At 35.3% G+C, this 21,917-nt stretch overlaps 1 protein-coding gene across 2 annotated transcripts in view; it reads left to right on the top strand.

Moving 5' to 3' along the window:
* The window catches only part of LOC149786067 (uncharacterized), a 52,047-nt gene extending 30,424 nt beyond the window's left edge, over window positions 1-21,623 (top strand). For both annotated transcript variants that reach the window (XM_089976359.1, XM_089976357.1), the window contains exons 4-7: window positions 9,706-10,301; window positions 12,198-12,265; window positions 16,757-16,837; window positions 17,399-21,623. In XM_089976359.1, coding sequence (XP_089832485.1) covers window positions 9,706-10,301; window positions 12,198-12,265; window positions 16,757-16,837; window positions 17,399-18,260 — 1,607 coding nt within the window. In that variant the 3' untranslated portion in view covers window positions 18,261-21,623. The remainder of the gene's footprint in view (window positions 1-9,705; window positions 10,302-12,197; window positions 12,266-16,756; window positions 16,838-17,398) is intronic.
* Window positions 21,624-21,917: the final 294 nt, after the last annotated feature.

Genomic DNA, 21,917 nt, shown 5'->3' with positions numbered 1-21,917 from the left:
GACAGGCATCTTCCGCTTTGTGAAGCTTTGATGTTGTTTTTTTTTGTAAGTCGCTGAAGTTCACGAAAACGATGATTATTGAGTTTTGATGTGCAATCTCTTTTGTTGACATTTTTGACAGAATAGTGACCGATTCAAATATTAATTGAGTCTAATTTTTGTCTGTATTGAGCATCCTGGTTTTTTAATACATTCAGTTTTCTTGATTATTTGTTGCACAAATACTTTTTCATGTTCCACTGTTTTGTGATGTCATTTTGTGTTTCATTTTCAGTTTGTATGCCAATATTTTTAGAGCTATAAGCATAGCTGCCAACCCTCATGAATTTGGTGTGAATTTCACGACTTTTTCAGCGATTTACGGATTCACACCGCAAGCCAAAAATTCAATTCTCCAATCCTCAATTATTTTAAATCTTTAATAAAATAACCGATTTCCTGTTAAGTGCTAGTCCTGATATTCGCAGTTGCCGAAACGGTCCAGTACTGCTGGTCGTGATATTAGTAGATCTACAGCCGATTAGTACAGTTAGCCTGGTAGCAAGCATTTTAGCCTGTTTTAATCTGTATGTATAAGAGTAGGTTTACAAATGCTTTTGCGAGAAGCTGGGGCCTAACTGGAATTTTGCTCCGCGCATGCGTCACCAACACTGATTTGAGTTACGGTTAAGCATCACATGTACGATTTTGAAAACGTCTTGACCACTAAGAAAAAAGAACTCTGTTACTCAAAAAGTGAAGTTTAATTTGGAATATATCAAAAATTGGCCGTGCATTCTGACATTAAACATTGATATTCATCATGCTTTTTGCACTCAGTGCGCCATCACAGAGACAATGTGAGGAAGCATGTCGGTTGCAAAAAAACACGTAGCAGTTGGGAAAATTAAGAATTCGCAGATTTCAGCTCTGGAATATTTTAAACAGTTGGCAGAAGAAATGTAGGCTACTAACGCTGAAGCATTATTTGTGAGTTTTCTTGTCGAACACAATCTACCTTTATCAGCTGGAGACCATGCTAAACATTTGTTCTGACAGATGTTGCCGGACTCGAAAATCGATTCCAAATTTTCCTGTGGAAGGACCAAAAGTGCTGCAGCTCCTGTGCATTCCTCACAGCAACAGTGCAAGCGAAAGTGTATTTTCTCTTGTGAGGAAATATAAGACTTTAGGGCCTCTTTAGCTGCAGAAAATTTGTCAGTAATTTTAGTCACTAAGATCAACCAGCCGGCAAGAAGTCTGAACTGTTTAGAAAACAAATTTACGATCAAGCAGTTGACGAAGTTCAAGTCTGCTACAGTATCATGTCTTGATAAATAAATATTTCTGCATATATGTAGTGTTTTAGTTTTATATTGCGAACTTGATATAGTGTAGTATTGACGGTCAGAGTGGTCAGAGTGGATGGAGTTATTGTCATGGTATTTTTCACGAATTCTTGTGTAAATTCACGACTTTTTATCCCTATTTTCACTAATTGTGAGCCTGGAAGGTTGGCAGCTATGTACAAGTAATATATGGCAACTAAACTTAATTGCTTTGACACGCTGTATCTGACTCTTTCTCATTGCAGCATCTGTTTTCTGTCACATGATATGAATTTTTTATTGGCACTGATGTCTTGAATTCCTTCCCTAGAAGTTCATCAATGTTTTTTTTACACCTGGCACTTATGTTTTTACTCACAAGTTTTTTTCTTCTGGTCAAGTACACTATTCACTCTGTTGGAAAGAGTAGACTAGTTAATTGACTGACACCCATCATTAAGTAATGTTACGGTGTCGCAAAATTCAGCAAATGTTTGATTATTTATCTTATAAAAGTTGAAAATTTCAGTCACAATACAATTTGACAATTTGTCTATTTTTATGCAAGATTTGGAAGCTACTGTATCAACACTTATTTCTGCTTTTTGGCAGTAAGGACCAGGAAAATCCATACTCATATTTCTACACTGAAAATAAAAAAAAAGTTTTAGGTACATTTAAAAAAAAATACATATTTCATCATCTAAAATTGCAGAGCAGTACTTTATCATGGTACAAAACTTCGATCGGTAATCACGTTTTCGTACTCTATTTGTGACTTATTGCTTGAATTTTGTTTACATAGATTTCATTTTATTATTAACATGTTTGAACATCATATGCATACAATAATTTGTATTTAGATGCAAGTTTTGAAGAAAAGTACACTAAAATAATTTGAGAGTAAAGCTGTCAAATCTACATACATGTCAACATGAGGGTGATCATTTATGATACAATTTTTGCTATATTTCATGAAATATTTAATAAATGAACAAATAAATATACAAAAGAATTACTTACCGATACAAAACATTCCAACAGTATAAATAAATCACAGCATTTGTCTTGTGATCACCGATTTTTCACATTGATGTTATGTTTATCGTGAAACAAATATGGTGACTTTGCCCGCATGTCTTATGGAGGTCAACTTGATGAAATGCGTACTTTTGAAATTAAATGCGGGTACTTAAATATTTATTCCAAAAAGCAAATTTGGTATCGAAAGAAAGATTAGAATGTGTATTTTGTAATGATATATCAAAAATTTAAATTAACATTCGTGAGTTGAGAAAATTTAGAGATACTTTAGGGACTGTTTTCTCAGCACATGGTCATCATATGCAAATTTTCAATTCACCATCGGAAATGTCATTCATTCACCATTCAATTGGCGAACACCTCATTAATATTCACTAGGTTTTTGTGACCCGCACTTGCAAAATAAACACGCTCGTGTCAACGCGCGCACACAGGAGATAGCAATTAACTGAGAGCCGTCACTTTTGGTAACTGATTGATAATTACATGACCATATGGTTATGCAATAAAAAGTACATATTAATGAAATTTATATGCTTTTGTAGATAATTTAAAGCCCTTTTAAATAAAGTTTATGTCATAAAAATGTTTTATCAGTATTGTGTTTAATACAAATTTAGCGCACACAGTACAAGAAAAAGTCGATTTTCACCCAGTTTACTGTTAAGGAATAGGCACTATCAGGGTTGCTAGTAGAACAGGCGGTTTCTTGAAATAATCGGTTTCATAATCGGTATCAGCAATTTTAATAATCGGCAAAAAGTGACATCGGTACAGCTTTAATTGTCCTCACTATCAAGAGAGCTTAGTGAGAGGGACCTTTTTTTTCCTGTGACTCAAAGCCCTAGGGCTAGTGCTACATCTTGGACCTATTTGAATCACTCCCTTTTGGATGATGTTATGAGAACTGCCTTTTGATGATCTCACGCTACAGTCTCCTTTTTTGTTAGATCTTTCAGACATTCTCCATTTTAAAGCAGAATTCCGCTTTTCTCCTGACAAAAATAAACTCTGATTCTTCATGTAGTCCATTTTTTATATCATTTCCAATCCAGTTTGTAAAAAGAAGAATGGTCTGTCTGGTCCCATTTGCAATGATCCTTGTAAAGTATTTGTTCCATTATATTAGTTAGCACACGATTGTTGTAAAGAGTATTTGGTTTGGTCAGAAATTTTTACTCATCCAGTTAATCTTTGTATAACAGAAACTGATAGAAATGGAAAAAAATAAATATGCTTGCAAAACATGACACCTTTAGTTTTCAAAAGAGAAAAGAACACAAAAAGTTTGGATAAATGTTTGAAAAATGAGTGGAAATGGCTATGGCGGAAGCAGAAAGTTGATGGAAATGCCGTTGATCAGCTGATTAAAATACTGAACGCCAGAGAACTAACATTTTGTGATCTTCAAAAGAAAGATTTGAATTATACTTACTGCATAAATTTGGAAGAGTTTGGAGCAGCAGACGGCACAGAAGCTACACAGAAATCGAATATCAGAAGCATAAATTACAGCCACTGCAAGGGAAAAGAAATCCTTGTTGTAAAAAAAAGGAAAGATTGAACACTGCGCCAAAAACTTTAGTGGCTAAAGAAAGGAAAGCAAAAGAAATCTTCGCCAAGACTGACATATCAATATCAACAAGTTGTGTCCAGTGGGGTGAAAATATGTGATTATTTCAGGGTTCCCATGCTACCGGGAAGTCGGGGGGAAAACCCGGTAATTTTCCGCCACCTCTTGATGCCCAAAACAAATACACAATTGAGTCATAACTAAACTGATCGCGAGTTAAATTTATCGAGTTATAACCAGAATATTTGCAGGTGTAGTATGGATCATTTGGGTGCTTGCAATAAACATATATGCTGAGTCAATCCAAACACTCAGTGGATTAGGTTCGTTTTATTTTCAAAGTCAGCTTGATATCTGTATCTTTCCTTACATAGAAGGTATGAAAACCAGTCTATCATCACAAGAGGCCAACATGGTGGCGGCAAAGCATCGCTGCTTACCGGATGGCTTAGCAAACTTTAAACGTTGTTAGATTGAGTGATACATGCATGAAATCGATATGAAAATTACTTATTTTCTCAGCAATTGTATTAAAATCGTTAATGTCTTTAATCTGCTGAAAGATAAGAGAAACATTACAGCATTGATGAAATGTAACATGGTACTCCTGAATTGCATTGCTAGTTGCATGAGTACACAAATCAAACAACCAACATTTTCAAATGTTGTAGAGAAAATAACATTAAATGAAAGTCGTATACTGGTTGTAATAAAAATACAAAAATGAAAGAACGTAAACTTTTCCATATTTATATATTCCGAGAGCAGCTTCTGGAGTTTAGTAGAATCATGTGACTACCATGTTGACATTTGCTCTCTGCTTGATATATCAGACTGGCCAGATTGCTGATTTTTATAAAAAGTATCTGACTTTCATTTAATATAATTGAATTTATGTATTCCAACATTAAAAAGGAGTTTGTTGTTGATAGCACATCACTATTGGACTTCCGATGTCGTCATTTGAGATTTGTGAAGTTATGTGACTAGTAAGTCAAATGGCAAGTACCGGGTCAGGTTTCATCCATGCCATAGTTTCGTCTAGTTTTTCAGCGGATTAAAGGCATAATGATTATAATACTTGACATTTCTGAGAAAATAAATCATTTTTCTATTGCTTTCATGCAGGTATAAGTCGATATAACATAGGTTTAAATTTTCTAGGCCCACTGGTAAGCAACTACCATATGTCACTACCGCACGGTGGTGGCAAATTCCAAATTATTGATGTGCAGTTTCAATAAACCCACACCCCAACCTAAATGTCCAAATATGAAAAATTGGGTGGGAATATTCAGAGGAAACAGATTAGAAAACAGACTGCTGTTTGTTTTAAGCCAAATTTGTAGTCAGAATTGTTGACTCGGAGCTGAAATGAGAAATTGTCGTTCCTTGTAGTATTGATTAAAAAAAGATACGACCCCCTGTATAAGTACAGGTTTGGGGACTGGTTTAACAAATTACAAGAAGACAAGTTGATTTTACAGAAAATTCAGTCCTTGTTTATACAACAGTATATACATTTGAAGGTCCTTTGTCAAAATTTAAAGCAACCCTTTTGAAAATGTTTTTAAATAATGTATTTTTAACCCGATTGTCTTAAGGAGATTAGGTTGTTTGACAAATCTTGTTTTGAGATTTTATTGGCACAGATAAATTCACGGTTAAACTCTTTTCGTTACAAGATAAGATTAAAATTATTTGTGTTTATTGTTTTTTATATATATACTGTAAAAGGAAATGTTACTTTCTATGAGATGCATATCTATATCTATATATATATATATATATATATATATATATATATATATATATATATATATATGCGAAAGAATTCTTTAGAATTAAAGGTTTGAAAGGAAACAAAACATAATTTACATTCATTATGTTGTTCCCACTTAGCAACATTATTCAGGGCAGCCAAGTAAAGTTTGAATTTTCTGTACATTGAAATGTCTTACATGCCACTTTATAGGAATATAATCAAACTTGTTTTGTGTGATACCTTTTGTGGTTTTGTACATGATCATCTTTTCTTTTTTAAATGTTTTGGAGAGTCTTGAAAGAGAAACATCTTTAGATTTATAAAATGCATGTTTTATAATATAAAATGTTCTATAATTCCATTCAGAAATGGTCATTTGGGAACCTTGAAAGAATTAAATTCCTCCTGGAAAAACCCTGGAAATGACCCGGAAATTCATCTTTAGAAAAGCATGGGAACCATGTTGATTGTATATAATTAATGTATATGGGTGATTTATTTAACAGATTTTATTAGAAAAGAGAAAAGTGTAATATAAAATATTTGCTGCAAATTATAGACAAATTGTGACTGAATTAGTGTATGAACACCGACATGCACATATAATAACTTCAGCATTGATATTGTTGGAGAAAAAGTTGTTCTAACAATGAACAGTCTGAAAGTATTCAAGTATTGTTGAAAGTTTTATAAAATAATTTTTTAAAAATGATATTTGAATGGAATGAAGTAACATCTTGGTGATATATTATTATAATAAGTTCCATCACGATCAGTTAAGTGTACAATGCATTTTTGGCCAGGTGCCTTTGAACCCCTAAACCCCTTAGATCAGAGTACCACCCCTTGAGAAATTGGGGGCGTACCCCTGAATCCCCCTGCACATTTATAAAAAAAAATGTTATGGCGGTCCCTTAAATCATGTCTGATCTTTGGCACTTCAGAGCAGAAGGATATTTTTCTTGTGCCCTACAGTAATGGCACAACAAGAGGCCCAAGCTTCCAACAGCTTACAGTGGTGAACACTCCTATCATAAGGATAAGTACAGTTGTTTTCTATACCAGATTTCTTTAGGTCATCACCCTCACTCCTAGCTTGTAAATTCAGCAATGCATCAGTAACAGGTAATGTAGTTTTTTTAGGGGTAAAAATAATCCTAATTACATAATACTTACCTGCCTCAATTGCATGGATTCTCTCTTTCCATCCAACTTGAGGTCCAAGTCAAAAGAGGATGGTATTCTGTATGTTGACTGTGTCGTAAGAGTCAGACTGAGATCCAATGTACTAATTGGAGGAGGGAATAATATGCTTCAACTGGGGATTAGAGGCCAAATAAAAAAAGCAAAAGTAGTTGTAACAGGCAAATATAATTAAAATTAGTTTTACACCCACCTGCAAAAAGATCTACTTTTGCTTTGTATTTTGTTTCTAGCTAAGAACTTAATTTCTTGATAAAATTACTAATTTGTTTCCCTTAGCCCCAACGAAAACCTGGTTGATTTGGGGATTATTATCTCAAAGTTCAAAGTTACTGTTACTAAAAAATAGTTTTTCCCCAGTGTATTTTATTCTAGGATGACAATATATTAGAATAATCTGCAGTGTATCTGTGTATAGTCTTGGTCTTTTAAATCTACAAAGTATCTTCGAGTTAATCTTGCTAACTGCTCTTCCCACACAAGTAGGTTGTCTTAGTCTTTTAAATCTACAAAGTATCTTAGAGTTATCTGCTCTTCCCACACAAGTAGGTGTCTTAGTCTTTTAAATCTACAAAGTATCTTAGAGTTATCTGCTGTTCCCACACATGTAGGTTGTATGTCTGGAGCATAGATATACCTACAGGATAATATCTCAGTTGATAGGAAATTTTACCACAGGATTCCGACCATAGGTGAATTTTCGGTAGAAAAGTCAGGTCCAAAAAATGAGGTTTTTTATCTGTATTTTGTAGTACAACTAGATATTCCAGATTATTTGGTATCATTGTACAGCTACATCTGTCTACCTTTCTATAATACCACCCACTTTAGTGTATCATGCATGACCATGATGCAACAGAGCTCGGCAGTAAGCTACTACTTCCTACCCCGTTATGTCGTCGCTAGGGGTTAATGTGTTAAAGAAAACAACTGACTTTCAGTGTTTGCTGTCATTATGTACTTTCTGTCCTTTATCTGATTGCATTTTGGGAAGTCGTTAACACAATCTGAATATTGTAATGTGGGTAGCTAAATTTAGAAGAGGTGTATGAATGAAGTTGATCCACAACGAGGGCAAAAACAAGCAGCTTATAGTATTATGTTAATAACAAGGTCAGAAATTATGCTAGAAATAAAGATTTCTGTGTATCTTTTACTTGCCTTGATCTTTTTATGTAGCATTTCTTGTTTTCATTCATTTGTAGACTACTTTACCCATCTATGAATTCACAATCTTTAGCTTTGGCAAACAACATCATATACATACAAACGATGAGCATTCTAAAATCAGTATTGAATAAATTTAGAATGCAATATGTTTAACATCATTAATTGTTTAACATTCGATGAATTACTTCATTGCACAACTTCAAAGAATCCTATGTAATAGAGAAAGTTGAAGACTAAATTTTATCTCCAGCCAACATGGAGAAAATACGATTGCAATAGTTCAGAAAAGTATTTATTGCAGAGCAGGGAAATAATATACAGTTAAAGATTTTACTTGTAATGCAAAGACATGTGCAAAGTATTTTGTTTTCGTGTAGGGAAATTAGAATTGTTTCAGACAATTACCCCAAAGAACCTCACAGGGCAACATGCTATCTATATATACTAACTTTCCTGCAAGCTATATACGTGAGTTGAGTTGTGTCAGTAAATTGCCATTACATATTATAACAGCTGTTTGAGCCTTACATGGAGTATTATTAATTTTTTGTTAAATTTACACAAGTACAATTTATTTTTTCCTTTAGTGCTTTATGCTTGTTCCTCTTGCGCATGTCTTTGTTTCTGTCTTTCTTTCTCCTGTCACAGATGTTTCATAACTGTAACCATTATGTATCAGTAGATTTGTAAAAGCTTACAATTGACCCTGAAAGCAATTTGTTTTAAAATACTGTCATTTCAACTGGGTGCTTATGTTTGTAATTATCAATCTCATTAGTGTGCTTATCATTGCACTGTTACCTGATGCTGATTAGTACAACTCTTTTGCTTGTGACCATTCATGTCTGTGTATATGCAAGTGATAGGCAGACAGACAGACAGAAGCTAATAAGAATGCAGAGAAAAACTGGAGATGACAGCCTTTTGAAATCTCCTTTGCATCCTTGCTAATGTCCATTTGCTGGATTTTTAATGTCATATGCATATTTGTATCTTTAAACCTAAAATATGTGTGTGTGTATTTGTGCACATGCATGCTTGAATGTGTATGTATTCTGGTTATATATGGATACCATTTGATACACATGTAAACCATATTTTGATATTTTTCCCCTGAACTTTTGCTTATTTTCCTGTTTAAATTGTTTACTCTGAAATTGATTAAAAGTTTTATACGTCTTTTCGAGGTTTAGTCATATGTTTACCTGCTTTCAAGAAGACAAATGTCAGTTTGAAATTCAGTGCCATATGACCTTGTTTGTTTCAAGTACATGACGTTTCTGAGTATAAACTACATGCTAAAATGAGAAATTTCTATGGTGTATATATTATTTTGTGCCAAGGTAATAGGAGTAAAGTGTCTTGCCCAGGGATACACCACAGAAGCTTACCTGAACTGATATGATGGTAGGATTAGAACCCACACAGTTCAGATCACTAACCCCTGTGCCTCCTTGGTTCCCACAAATATATTAAGAACAATTAAAGGAAAATGCAAAACCCAAAAAATGATTTGTGTAAAAAAAAATGAATACTCACTGTTCATGACGATGCCATTTGCTAATTTTCAAAACGTGCAATGGTTTATGATATGCTTATGCTGTTGGCTGTAAATAACATTGCATTCTATTAATTTTTTTCAGATGAAAAGTGTACAAAATTGTCATATAAGAGTCCAGTTTTACAGGAGGAGATCATTAATTTTGAGAAGCAAGATATAGAGATGGGCAGTAAAACAAAGAAGCAATCAACTGAGCCAGAATCTGCATCTAAAAGCCCTGAATCAGTGGACAAGCTCATTAAAGAAAAAGACATCAAGAATGATGACTCAGTCAATGTCAAGAGAGAGGGCAACAATTCAGACATACAGACTGGGGCCAAGCATGGCAGGAAGAAAGATAAAGATTCAAGGAAAATGAAAAAGGACAAAAATAATCGAGGACAAAGAGGTCAAGATCCAGAAAATTGGAGGAGCCGAGAACCTGAAGACGGGGAAACTGCAAGGACCACTATTCCAAAAAAGGAGTCGGAGGATTGGAGAAGTAGAGAGAGACAACCTTACATTGAGGAACCAAAGGATCTTGGAGAATATCTTTCATTTGTAGACAAAATGACAGAAATAGGTCAAAATGTTAAAGCCAAAGATCTCGTCTACAAGCTGGGTTTTCTGAAAAATGTGGAACAGTCCAAGATTGAGGAGGCAATACTGAGGCAATACAGAGTTGCAGTAGCCAAAAAAGTAGGACTTAAGAATATATCAACACATTGTCTTTTCTTGCCAGTAACATGATTAGGTATCAAGACAGATGTTCAAGCAGAAATGCCAGTAGCATATTAAAAATTTTAAATCAAGGGGACATCATTGCAGCATTATATTGTGATGGACAGATGACAAGATACACTGTGGAATAGACCAGAGAAGCATATGGGATGGCCTGTTGTCCATCATTGATGTTTTGTTTGTCTGTTAGCACAAGTATGTTATTACAGCTCCACCTAAACAAATTAAAGGACTTGCATGAAACTGGACACACACATTCATCCCAAGGTGAAGCTGCTTATAAAAGAAAAGGATGCCGCTTGGACAGTATAGCTGCCACAATGGCCATCTTGAAAAATGTTTTGCTTTTCCTGAACAGATGGTTATATTATAAATGGGTTTTCACTAAAAGACCTTTTTTATCGTGTACCATTAGACTGCAATGTCAACAATACATATCTGAAATCCAGTATGGCACAGTGGTTGCCATCTTGAATTTTTTTCAAAATTGTAACTCCTGTACAGAGTCATATTGATATGGGATTTCACCTGAAGATTTCTTATGAAGCCTGTCCTGTCTGACCTCCAATATGGCTACAATGAATATCCTATCACTACTCCTGAAAGGAAAACCATATTTACAGAATGCTTTTATCAAATACTTCTTATGATGCCTAGTTGCTTCTAAATGAAATTGCTGCTGATCTGACGTACAGTATAGCCACCGTTGCAGCTGTTGTTAAAATCTTGTGATAGCTGTTTCTTCCTTAACCAAAAACTATATCACTAGAATTCTTATGAGGTCTAGGTAGTCCTAAAGGAAAATGGTGCTGATCAGTATGGCAGTCATGGTGGCCATCTTGAAAATCTTGTTATTGCTACTTTGGTCATATCAGCATGGGTCTTTTGCCAAAATATTCCTTATGATATCTAGTTGGTTCAAATCTGACATGGCTACCACAGCAGCCTTCTCACTTTTGTTATTGCTACTCCTTCATAATGGAAAGTTATATCAGCATCAGGTTTTCACCACAAATTTCTTAAAACAATCTCTGGTTGGTCCTAATGAAGATAATGTTGATCATACATCCAATAAAATCTAAATGCTACACCTTTTTGAATAGATGGTCATATCAACAGAAAGTTTTTGCCAAAAGACTTTTTGCTGTGTCTTGTTGGTCCTAAATGAAAATGGTGCAGATCTTACATCCTGTAGGCTACAGTGGCCTTCCTGATAATCTTGTTGTGACTTCAGAATATCATAGATGGATTCTAGGACATTCTTTTCAGCCAGTAGGAGGGCATCAGTCCCTTCAAGGGACTCTTGTTATTCACACCAACAAAATTTGATCTTGGGAACATATTTGGGTTATGACTCATTTATGAACTGTTGATGTTGTTGTTGTTGCCATTTAGTCGATATAATTACCTCAAAACACAGACTCAAATTAAAAGTCTTGATTTTATGGACAGTTTTTTTTTATGTATACAAATAATATAACAAAAACTTGGATTTCTTAAAAAGCTTTTGACCATTAAGATGTGACACTTCTTATGCAGTATAAGTTTAATTTTGGTTGGCATTGTTCTGTTGTTTATATTATATTTAATGATGACATTAATATGCAGAATAATTAATAGCAAAAAATTACCCTATGTTCTTGTGCTTGTAAGTTGAGTCCAACTGCAAACTGCAAAGACCCAGATCTGCAATCTTGTAAAGTGACTAGATTTGGTTTTTTGCAGTTTGCTTGGGGTAGTCAGTGAAACAAACAATGTAGACCCAAATCTGCTGGTGCATTTTGTGATATGTGTACATTTGGACTCCACTCATAAGCGATTATGTACAGTAGATCACTCGTTTTTTACTTTCAGAGTACCGGATGGATTAAAGATGCACGGTACTTTTGTGAGATCCTGTTTCCACAAGACTGGATTGATGAGTAAGGCACATTCATATATAATACACAGCAGTTTTGAATCTTTTTACGTAAGAAAAATTTGAAGTTTAATAATTTTCCAACTTTCATTCAAGACATTAATGTGAAGGGGAAAAAAATGCACAAAAAATAAAACTCTGCAGGGATAATTCTGCAGTAATCATAATGCCACCTGGCAGACCCATTTCCATTGGTGGCCCCAGATGTGTTTGGTTTTTAAATATCCCAGTTGAATGCTGGTGAATTGTGATTGCCAGAAATTTTCCCTCATTCCATTCATATCATAACATATGTTACTAGATTAGAACCATAATTTTACTTGTTTTTCCTTACCAGAAGTTATCTGAATTATACAGAAGCTTGGAATTACTTTTATGTGCATCTATTCACAGACCTGCCAACTCTTACAATTTTGCCGTAAGTCTTATGAAAATTACCCTTAAAATACAGACTTACAGCATACTAGGAAAAACTACGGAAAAATGATCGTTGCCAAAAAATCGGGATAGTTGGTTCATCCATGTTCTATTTGGATCCGGGTTTCATCTTAGAATTAGTGAAATTAGTCTGACAGGGAACCAGACTAACTTTACAGCAGCATCCCAGCCACTTTAAACTGCACCTATTTGTTCATGCAAAGCGTCTGCATGATCAACTGTTGCTTATAGAATTTTTTAAAATGGCGTCCAGAAAGTGATGCGTGTTTAAGATGAAAGGGAAAATAAGCTTCTAGAAAAGTGTTAATAATCAACACAAGAATAAAAAGGAGTATTCAGATTCTTGTGAATAAAAGCTGGAAAGGACACAGTTACGTTTATTGGATATCACATGCCAATTTGTGCATGTCTTGTGTCGGGAGATATGATTTGCTGTCATCATGTGAAATGGAAAAGAATTTCCAAGAATTATGTCAAGTTGAGAGATAGCAACAAACCGTTGAACTGCATAGGGTTTGGAACTAGAGTTTGTGCAACTGTACTAGTGGTAAATAAAGTCAACACGTACTTTACAAACTTTTAGTTCAACATAATGTTTATCGTCGCTGCGACCACTCCAGTGGCCTAGTGGTTAGAGCATCTGCCTCAGATGCGGGAGGTTGTGGGTTTGATCCTTGATCGAGTCATACCAAAGACTTACAAAAATGGTACTAACAGCTGCCCTGCTTGGCGCTCTGCATTAAGAGGTTAGTCTTAGGACAGGTCGACCTGGTGTCAGGTTAATGTGACTGGGTGGGTCATGATGCTACATGTCTGCTGCATGATGCCCCAGTGCTAGATATCACTATAAACTGCCACATTGCAGACAATATAGTGATATGACTGAAAAATTGTTAAAGCTACATTAAAAATCCAAATCACATCACAAACATCACCCATTGTAGCGGAGTCGAACTTTTAATTATGTTTTCCAGCTTTATAATAGCAGTTATTAATATTTTGTTACATCTTAGTGAAAACTGGTCAATCTTACGGAAAAAAATCAACTGCCTTACTGAGATGGACTCGTCGGGGTTGGCAGGCTTGTATTCATCACAAGTCAGGGTCCAGGCTGGACCCTAATACTTGAATGAAATTATGTCTACAGCGAGAACAAGGCTACGTAGTCAAAAATAGGAAGAAATGGTTGTATAAAGTTCAATACCTGCTATAGCATGAAATGCTGTTAAAGCAACTTGTTTGACTACTTCTAATGAACCATGTTTTATATGACATACTGTTTCATGCTTTATATTTTTTTGGCTGAAATATAGTTGTATATACCAATCATTATTAAAAAATTTTGAGGAGCCACAGTGGCTCAATGGTTTGTTGATGAGCTGCAGTGGCTCAGTGGTTTATTGAAAAGCCACAGTGGTTCAGTGGTTTGTTGAGGATATGCAGTGGTTCAGCATTTTGTATGCTGCACTCACAATCAAAGTGTGCAGGTTCGAAATCCTACTGTCATTATCAGCCCAGGTCAGCTACTGTGGTGTGTTAATCTGCAACACACATTAGTCCAGTTGCCTATGCCCTGCACAAAATAATTGTGTTGCTGTGCCTTAAAACACTTTCTCAAAACAATCTAATTTGTCGATTTGTGTCATTGTGATAAATATGCAGCAGAGATTCCTATCCTGTAAAACAAGTTTAATTTGATGTAAAGCTAATGGTGTCATATAATCAAAGGGCACCTGTATTCCACTAACACCTGCAAGTAATAAAATATTTACATTTACATTAGGTTAGAAGAATAAACATAAATTTGTTTTTTCTTGCCAAGATACAACAGCATCTTCAACTAATACTTTTATTTAGAAAGGACACTTCTCTGTAAAACAAGAATAAAATTATATAGCTAAGTTTGGCTTATTTTTTTAATGTGTTGTGAAAGGACATCTGAAAATAAGTTGCAAAGAAAATTGAGGATAGGAGGTTAAAAACCTTAAGCCTGTGTGTTAAAATTCCCCAGTATACTAATTTTGCAATTATAATATCCCAGTTTCATGGAAGGGGAACCCAAATTTTGGGGGTTGGAATTATCCATGCTCTGTTACAGCTGAACCTGTTAAAAATTAAAAAATTTCAGTGACATAAAGAGACCAGAGATAATTTGAGTGATTGGATCAAATCGTTGCAAGTTACATAGTTTGAACTTGCATTTTTACTCACCTCAGGATTACATTCAGAATATTTTAGTCTTTTGAATTTATGGTATTTATATTTTAAAGAATTGTAACAACATACAAAAATTATCAAAGATAAATAATTTTCACAAGGAAAGAGTGTTAATACATCTGCTGTGGGGAAACATTGTCACAAATCATGAAATTATGTCAGGGGTTTACATTTCATCAGGCCCCATGCAGTGATTACAGTATTTTCTTGTCACTAAAACTTATGTTTTTTATGTACCTGTCTAAAATCATACTTATGATATGGCATTGATATCTATTTGCATTTTGATGCCCGACCCTTAACTTTGTAATGGCTGGAAAGATTTTTATGAACCTTTGTCTAAGGATATGATATATCATTACTAGACATTACATGACATACCAGTTATGAACTTTTGTCCAGGTGGTGGTGTTTTGAGTTTAACACCATTTCATAGCGCAATATGGCTATACATGGCAGCCATTATAACTGGTGGAGAAAGAACCCAGGAAAGCTCCAGTAAGAACCACTGGAATGATGGGAAGCTACTGGCAAGCTTTCTCAGATACCAACGCAGGCTGAGTCTAAGATATGGACAGGGGAGAGATGGCAGCGATTGGTAAAGATGAGCACTTTAGACCACTCAGCCACCAGGGGCCCCTGGTTGACTTGTATATCGTGATTTGACAGTACATCAGATGTCATAGCTGTGTCCACTTCCTGAGGTTAAGTTCACCACAAGGGCAGATGTAATTCTGTGACTTTATCATTGTCTAGAGTATAACTTTTAAACCACTTCTTCAGTGGAATGGAACTAAAGCCAGTTATATAACATATATTGACAGTATAACATACTACAGCTATTTCCCAAGCCTCACGCTCAGGGTCACCACAAGGGAAGTATTAAATTCAATGACTTTGTTGCATCCTTTTCAGCAGTTTAACTTTTGAATCACTTGGTCAGAGCTGTTAGCTGCAGTTTTTTCACCATGTTTCAATGGAAAATATCACAAAATTTCTTGCTTCACTTGAGGTATCAGTTTATTGGCAAAATATTTTTCTGCAGTGATATGGCATGCCAGAATTATTCGAATAATCAGACTCTTCATTTGTTGATGTGCTTGAAAATACTAGATTGTACTACGTCCAGGCATCTATAGGACTTTGAGTGGGGTGAAACCCATTATTTTCATGTTGTGAATGAATTGTTGACCAGAGGAGTAAATCAGTGGGATTAATTATCACCGTAACGTATGAGATGGTTTTAGTAATGAAGGTATGCATCCAAGTTCGAGATCACTGACTAAAAGAAGAACAATGGTTTATGCTCAGACATTTGTTATCAACTGTGTACCTTTTCCAAAGTTTATGGATGACTTGCAGGTTTAGGTACAAAAGCTCATTGATTTTGTATGTCAAAAGGTCAGTAGTTAAGATCAACTGACTAAAAGAAGACAAATGTTTTTGCTTGCATGATGACTAGGACCTTGACGGACTTAAGGTTTGGATACGGCCTTTTGAATTTGAGGTCAAAAGGTCAAAGAAAGATGGTGTTTTGCAGCATAACTTGCACCAGTGTAAGTTCTTAAAACTTGATAGATGGTTTGCATGTAAGATGATTAAGAGACCTTATAATTCTGGGGTCTATAAGTCGGTCACGGACATGACTAATTAGAAATTAATGGTTTATGTGCATCAAGTTTTGTTCAGTCTGCATTCCTTGTCCAAGGTCATCGGGACACTTTTGTCAATAATCTCCCAAGTTCATCCATACCCTACTACTTCCTACTTAGGAGATGTTTAAATATGGGATAGGCATACACTGACTGATCATGGTTCTCGTTTTTTTTTTTCTTTATAGAAATCTGGTTCCTCTTGATGGAAAGAAAGATGGCAAATGGAAAAAGAAGCCAAAAAAGCCACAACAGAAAGGTGCATCAGAGTAAGCTGTGGTATTATAGTTATGGAAAAGTTTGCTTATTTTTAGAAATTTTTGTGCATAAATGGTTGAAACATTATGGATGATTGATTTGCTCTTTCATTTATTGTAAAAGATGGCATTAAACCATCTACTGATTCATGTATAATGTGTACATGCAAGATTAAGGTTCTGTTTCAGAAAATTAGAAACAAAAACTTTTTTACATATTTAAGATTTAAATTCACAAAATACATGTATAGAAACATGCCAAATGCAGAGATATTAGGCCCAAGATATTGAAAGTAAGTACTAAACTCTGGCACTTGACGTAATGGAGCTGTTTGGTTCTAAATTATTAACGTCATTTTATAATTTAGATAAATACTTTTTAGAAATCAGTTTTTATTAAATTGAGTTATTGTTATAACCATGTGAGAAGACTATCAACTTCGCTCAAAAAAGTTTTCTGTGCTAATTAAATGTTTTTTAATGTTCTCTCTAGTTTCTCTTTTAAAGTTTCAGACTTAATAGAAATGAATTCATGAAATGTATTCTTTTAATTTTTCATAACTTGTATTTCAGAGGAGAATTTACTCATCTCAGTTCAGGGGAGATGTGTCGTGATGTCCGCCTAAAATGTGATCCCACTTTGACTGTTATCAGAGCAGATATGGGATCTGGGGACAGAGAAGGTCAAAAGTCAGAACAGGTACATAGTGGAATGTTGACCAAGCCAAGTACTTGCCCAAGTCCGGTTGGTAAACGAGGAGGTTTGCAGGATCTGGAAAGGTTGGAGAATTTCGTGTCTGGAATAGCAAGCAATTTAAATGAGAAAGCTGCGGTCAGGATGGAGGAGGAGATGTTTGAAGATAAAGAAAATGCTCCTCTTGAAGTGGGTGTTTGCAGAAAGGAGGAAACTTGCAGTGAGGAAGATCCAGTACACGAAATGAAGTTGAAGCAAGATGAGGATGGGATCATTCTAACTCCCAGGAAGAGAGGAGAGGAGCTGGCTATTGGCTTCAATTATCACTCTGATGTCCTAGCTAAAGAATCAACTCCCTTGAAAGTTGAAGCTACTGATAAAGATCTGCCATATGGACATGGGGAACCACTTGAAAATGGACGGAGAGATGACAGTTTATGTAATACACCTGGGTCGAGAAAGGCTAGCAGTGACCAGCTGGCCATAGGATTCAGCTACCACTCAGAAATCCTTGCAAAGGACTCTTCTTTTTCTGTAGAGAAGGGAGAGGCAGAAGTTTATGATTTAGCAGAGGTACTTGCATCAATGGTCCTACAAAGACCTTTAAGTCCTCTAAAGGGAGAACAAGCCATTGCCTCATTTATCCAGTGTGAAGAGGTTCCAGAGGGGTGTGTTTCTGAAGATCAGATTGCTACTCCCTCAGAGAGCTCAAGCGATGCTCCAGCAGGGAGTTTATGGTAGTCTTGTCTCCTTTGGTAGATACTGTGTAACCTACCTATTCAAGTCGTGAATGGGACCAGATTAGACAGTTATCCAGAATTTTGTTGTAAATCAGATATTACTTAGGTAAGATAGACACAAGCTTGATGCTGAAATAATCTCAGGGAAAGAATACTAACATACCAGAATGGATGGGCTTAAATATATTGTATTTGTAAAGAAGCACTAATGGAGCGTCTGTTCAGAGTTGGCCAGCATTATTATTACAAGCAGGAATCCTAATGGAGCTCCAGCAGAGGAATCCTAATGGAGCTCCAGCAGATGGTCCCCAATTCAGGGTTTCATTTAGATTTGTGTATAAATCGTATTTAAAGCATGGGTGTATGTTGTTAACTATTTAAAAATACTCAGTTGAAGTGTATTAAACACATTTTACAAAGCTTCATGTATAATTGTCATCATCAGTGTCATTGATATCATCTCCATCTTCTTTGCCTCTGGTACTGTAATATCACTAATTATATAAACTTTTATGAATGTGCAAGAGGGATATAATTCATCAGTATTAGATTTCCACCACAGCAGGTCCTTGTAACCAGTATGTTCAGATGCATTTTGGTGTGTATATTGTCCAATTGTCATTGATAAGCATTTAATGGGTTTGGGGCCATCCATTTAGTATGTATGCATGGAGGGAGGCGTGGGGTTAACCCAGCTGCATATGCTTGCATATGGGGGGCTCTACTGATAATGTATGTATGCAATGGAAATGGGGGTGTGGGGGTGGGGGTAAAAAAAAGTATGCATGTGTACAGGGGGAAGGGGACAAGCTTTGCCAGATTTTTGGGTAGGTACTAAATGGATGGTCCCTTTTGGCATGTCGGGTTGATGTTGATAGAGTGAGGAGCCTGTCAATTAACTTATACCTTGACATGGAATATTGCTTATAACCAGCATAGCTTAGGAGCTAATCAATATATTCTTAGGCAATTTGAAAGAAACATTATCCCAAAGACCTGTGTGTCTTTTATGGATTTAGTGTCATTTAAGAGAGTTTGTACCCCTAATTGGATTCAGCCAAATTTGGCATGTAGCTTCATATTGATGAGACTGTGTAAATTTGATTTTCAGTGTTCCACAGCATCATTTAAAGGAATTATTGCCCTTGACTGCCCATCCTCCTTGTTTTGGTTTCCATAGCATAACTTTACTAAGCTTTGTTGCATTTCAGACAAATTTGGCATGCAGTTTTATACTGAGACCTTGAACAAGTTTAATTTCAAGTTTTCCACATTATTATTTAGAAGAGTTATGGCCCCGATTGCCATTACTCCTCACTTTGTTATCAACAGCATACTATTACTAAGGAATAACACACTTCAAGCAAAGATATGCGCCTTTACATTGACAAGATTCTGAATGCTAATCTCCCAAGTTCGCTTTTCCAACAGAAGTTTTCTTTAAGGCTGAGTTAATTGTAGACACTGGTGCCATCTGCAATGCACCCATCACCTCTTGCTTTATTTTTGACACTGTACATCGCCAAGTCTAAATGTACATTTAGTTTTTTGGATGCATTGTTCAGCATGTTTATAATATAAAAGGTTAATGGATCTCCCACCCCTTTGAAGAAAAGCAGTGAGCACAGTAACCATGCTTCTGTTGGTTGGTCTTAATATCCTTCTATCACAGTTTCCCTTCTGTTTTATGTCTTTTAACATAGTATATTAGGGTTCTTGTTTTCTGTATCATGATCACTGCTCAGTATTTTACATTTCTACAACTTTAAAGACATTTAAGATGTAGGGATGAAATTTGGTTTACTTGTGCATCATTACTAGAAGGTCTGTCACACACCACTTTCAGTATGCTGTCATCAACATCAACGTTCAGTATTTAGTTTTTCTTCACTTTACCTTCTGGTCTACAGTGTTAAAGTCATTTGAAAATAAGGCATGAAACTTTACATACTTCTACATAATTACTAGGTGTGCTACATACCACATTGGTGGTGCTGTCTTTAAGACCATGGCTCAATGGCTTTGCTTTCCATGCACTTAAATCTAATCTGTAATCAGTTGAGACAAGGGATGCATCTTTGTATACATCTCATCATTAACAGGTCTGTTGTGTGTTGCATTGGGGATCTTGTGTTTGAAGTCAAGGTGTTGTCTGTTAAATTTCTCTACAACACTTTCCTTTCCACATTTTAATTCTGAGCCATTTGAACAGAAGGGCTCAAACTTTGTTTATTGGGGGTTGTATCTCACAGGTTACAGTCACACACATGTTCTGCTTGTTATCTTAAAAGTGTTTTAAAATCAAGGGAGAAATCTTGGCATACATGTATGTTGCAACTAAAAGATGTTTCATGGCACATTTGGGGTTTTACCCATGGGATAAAGTTCACAACTCCATTATTTATTTTTTGTATATTTATGCTTTGTATCATTAACTGTTTGAGGTGCAGGGATGAACAGTGTTGTGCACTTGTGCTTGACAAGATTCCATTTATGACAGCCAGGGTTTTGTCTCCAGGGTTAAGATCACATATAAGATTTGTACACCATTTCTGCAGTTTTAATGATCTTTAAGATATGGCCTTGAAACTTGGTTATTTTCAGTGCCTGCTCAATAACTTTACAGCTCTCTTAAAGTTAATAGACTTCATGATTGTGAACTTTAATGATCTCACCATGGTAGGCCAGCAATTCAATGAATTTCCTTGTAAGTGTCACATATTAAGTAACATAAAACACTGTACAATGTTACATGGCACTGCCATTCAGTTTTTCATATTCCGCAGTAATGCAATATTCAGTTTTACATACTCTGCAGTAATGCAGTAAATTAAATCTCACAAATGTGTTTATTTTATGTGCAAATTTATTAAAGTTGTTGAATAGTTAAATGTACCAATCACTGCTTGCACATAATATAATTTATCATATTCCACCCACTGCTGGAACATAACACAATTCAGCATGTGCCACACACTGCTTGCCCATGATGCAATTTTTTCTTTATTTATGTCTAGATAAAAGAACAAGTCCTGCTTTTATTGCACGTCTTTGATGCAGTTGAACATGAACATATTTATCTTGTGTTTTTTGTAGTTTTGTTGCATAAAGTTTTGTTCTGGATGTTTGCATGAAGTTTTCATAATGTTTCTGATTTCTTTTTGTAGCAGAAGTGAATGATCATGTAAAAGGTAACGTTATTGTGGATACTTATCATTTGCAAAAATATACCTTTCATGAATTTCTGTCTAATCCAATACCTATTTGAAATTCCATCAGAGATGTGTTGTGATAATTTATTTGTATTCTAGTATGGTGATATGATGACTTGTCTCATTTCATTCAATAAAATTTGAGTTGGAACTCCATGTATTGCAAGTTTTGTATTGTTCACTATTAAAATGATCCCAAATAACCATGACTATTTATGTATACAGAAATAGATGAGGTGTGGAGATTAGTAAACCAGATATCTTATGGAGTTAAAATTGACAGCCAGAGTAAGGAAATGGAATTAAATTATCTTTCGAGAACTTGACCTTGAATCAGGGTGCATGGCTATTGTATATGACGCGATATAGCATTATCCCTTGAGAACTTTGACCTTGAAGCAGGGTGTCTGGCTATGGTATATGACACGATATAGCATTGTCCCTTG

This window comes from Sinohyriopsis cumingii, chromosome 12 (genome assembly GCF_028554795.1).
Source record: "Sinohyriopsis cumingii isolate HCF-2022 chromosome 12, ASM2855479v2, whole genome shotgun sequence".
Classification (NCBI taxonomy): Eukaryota; Metazoa; Mollusca; class Bivalvia; order Unionida; family Unionidae; genus Sinohyriopsis; species Sinohyriopsis cumingii.
Note: the sequence above shows the minus strand (reverse complement) of the source record. Positions and strands in the feature narration are given on the sequence as shown.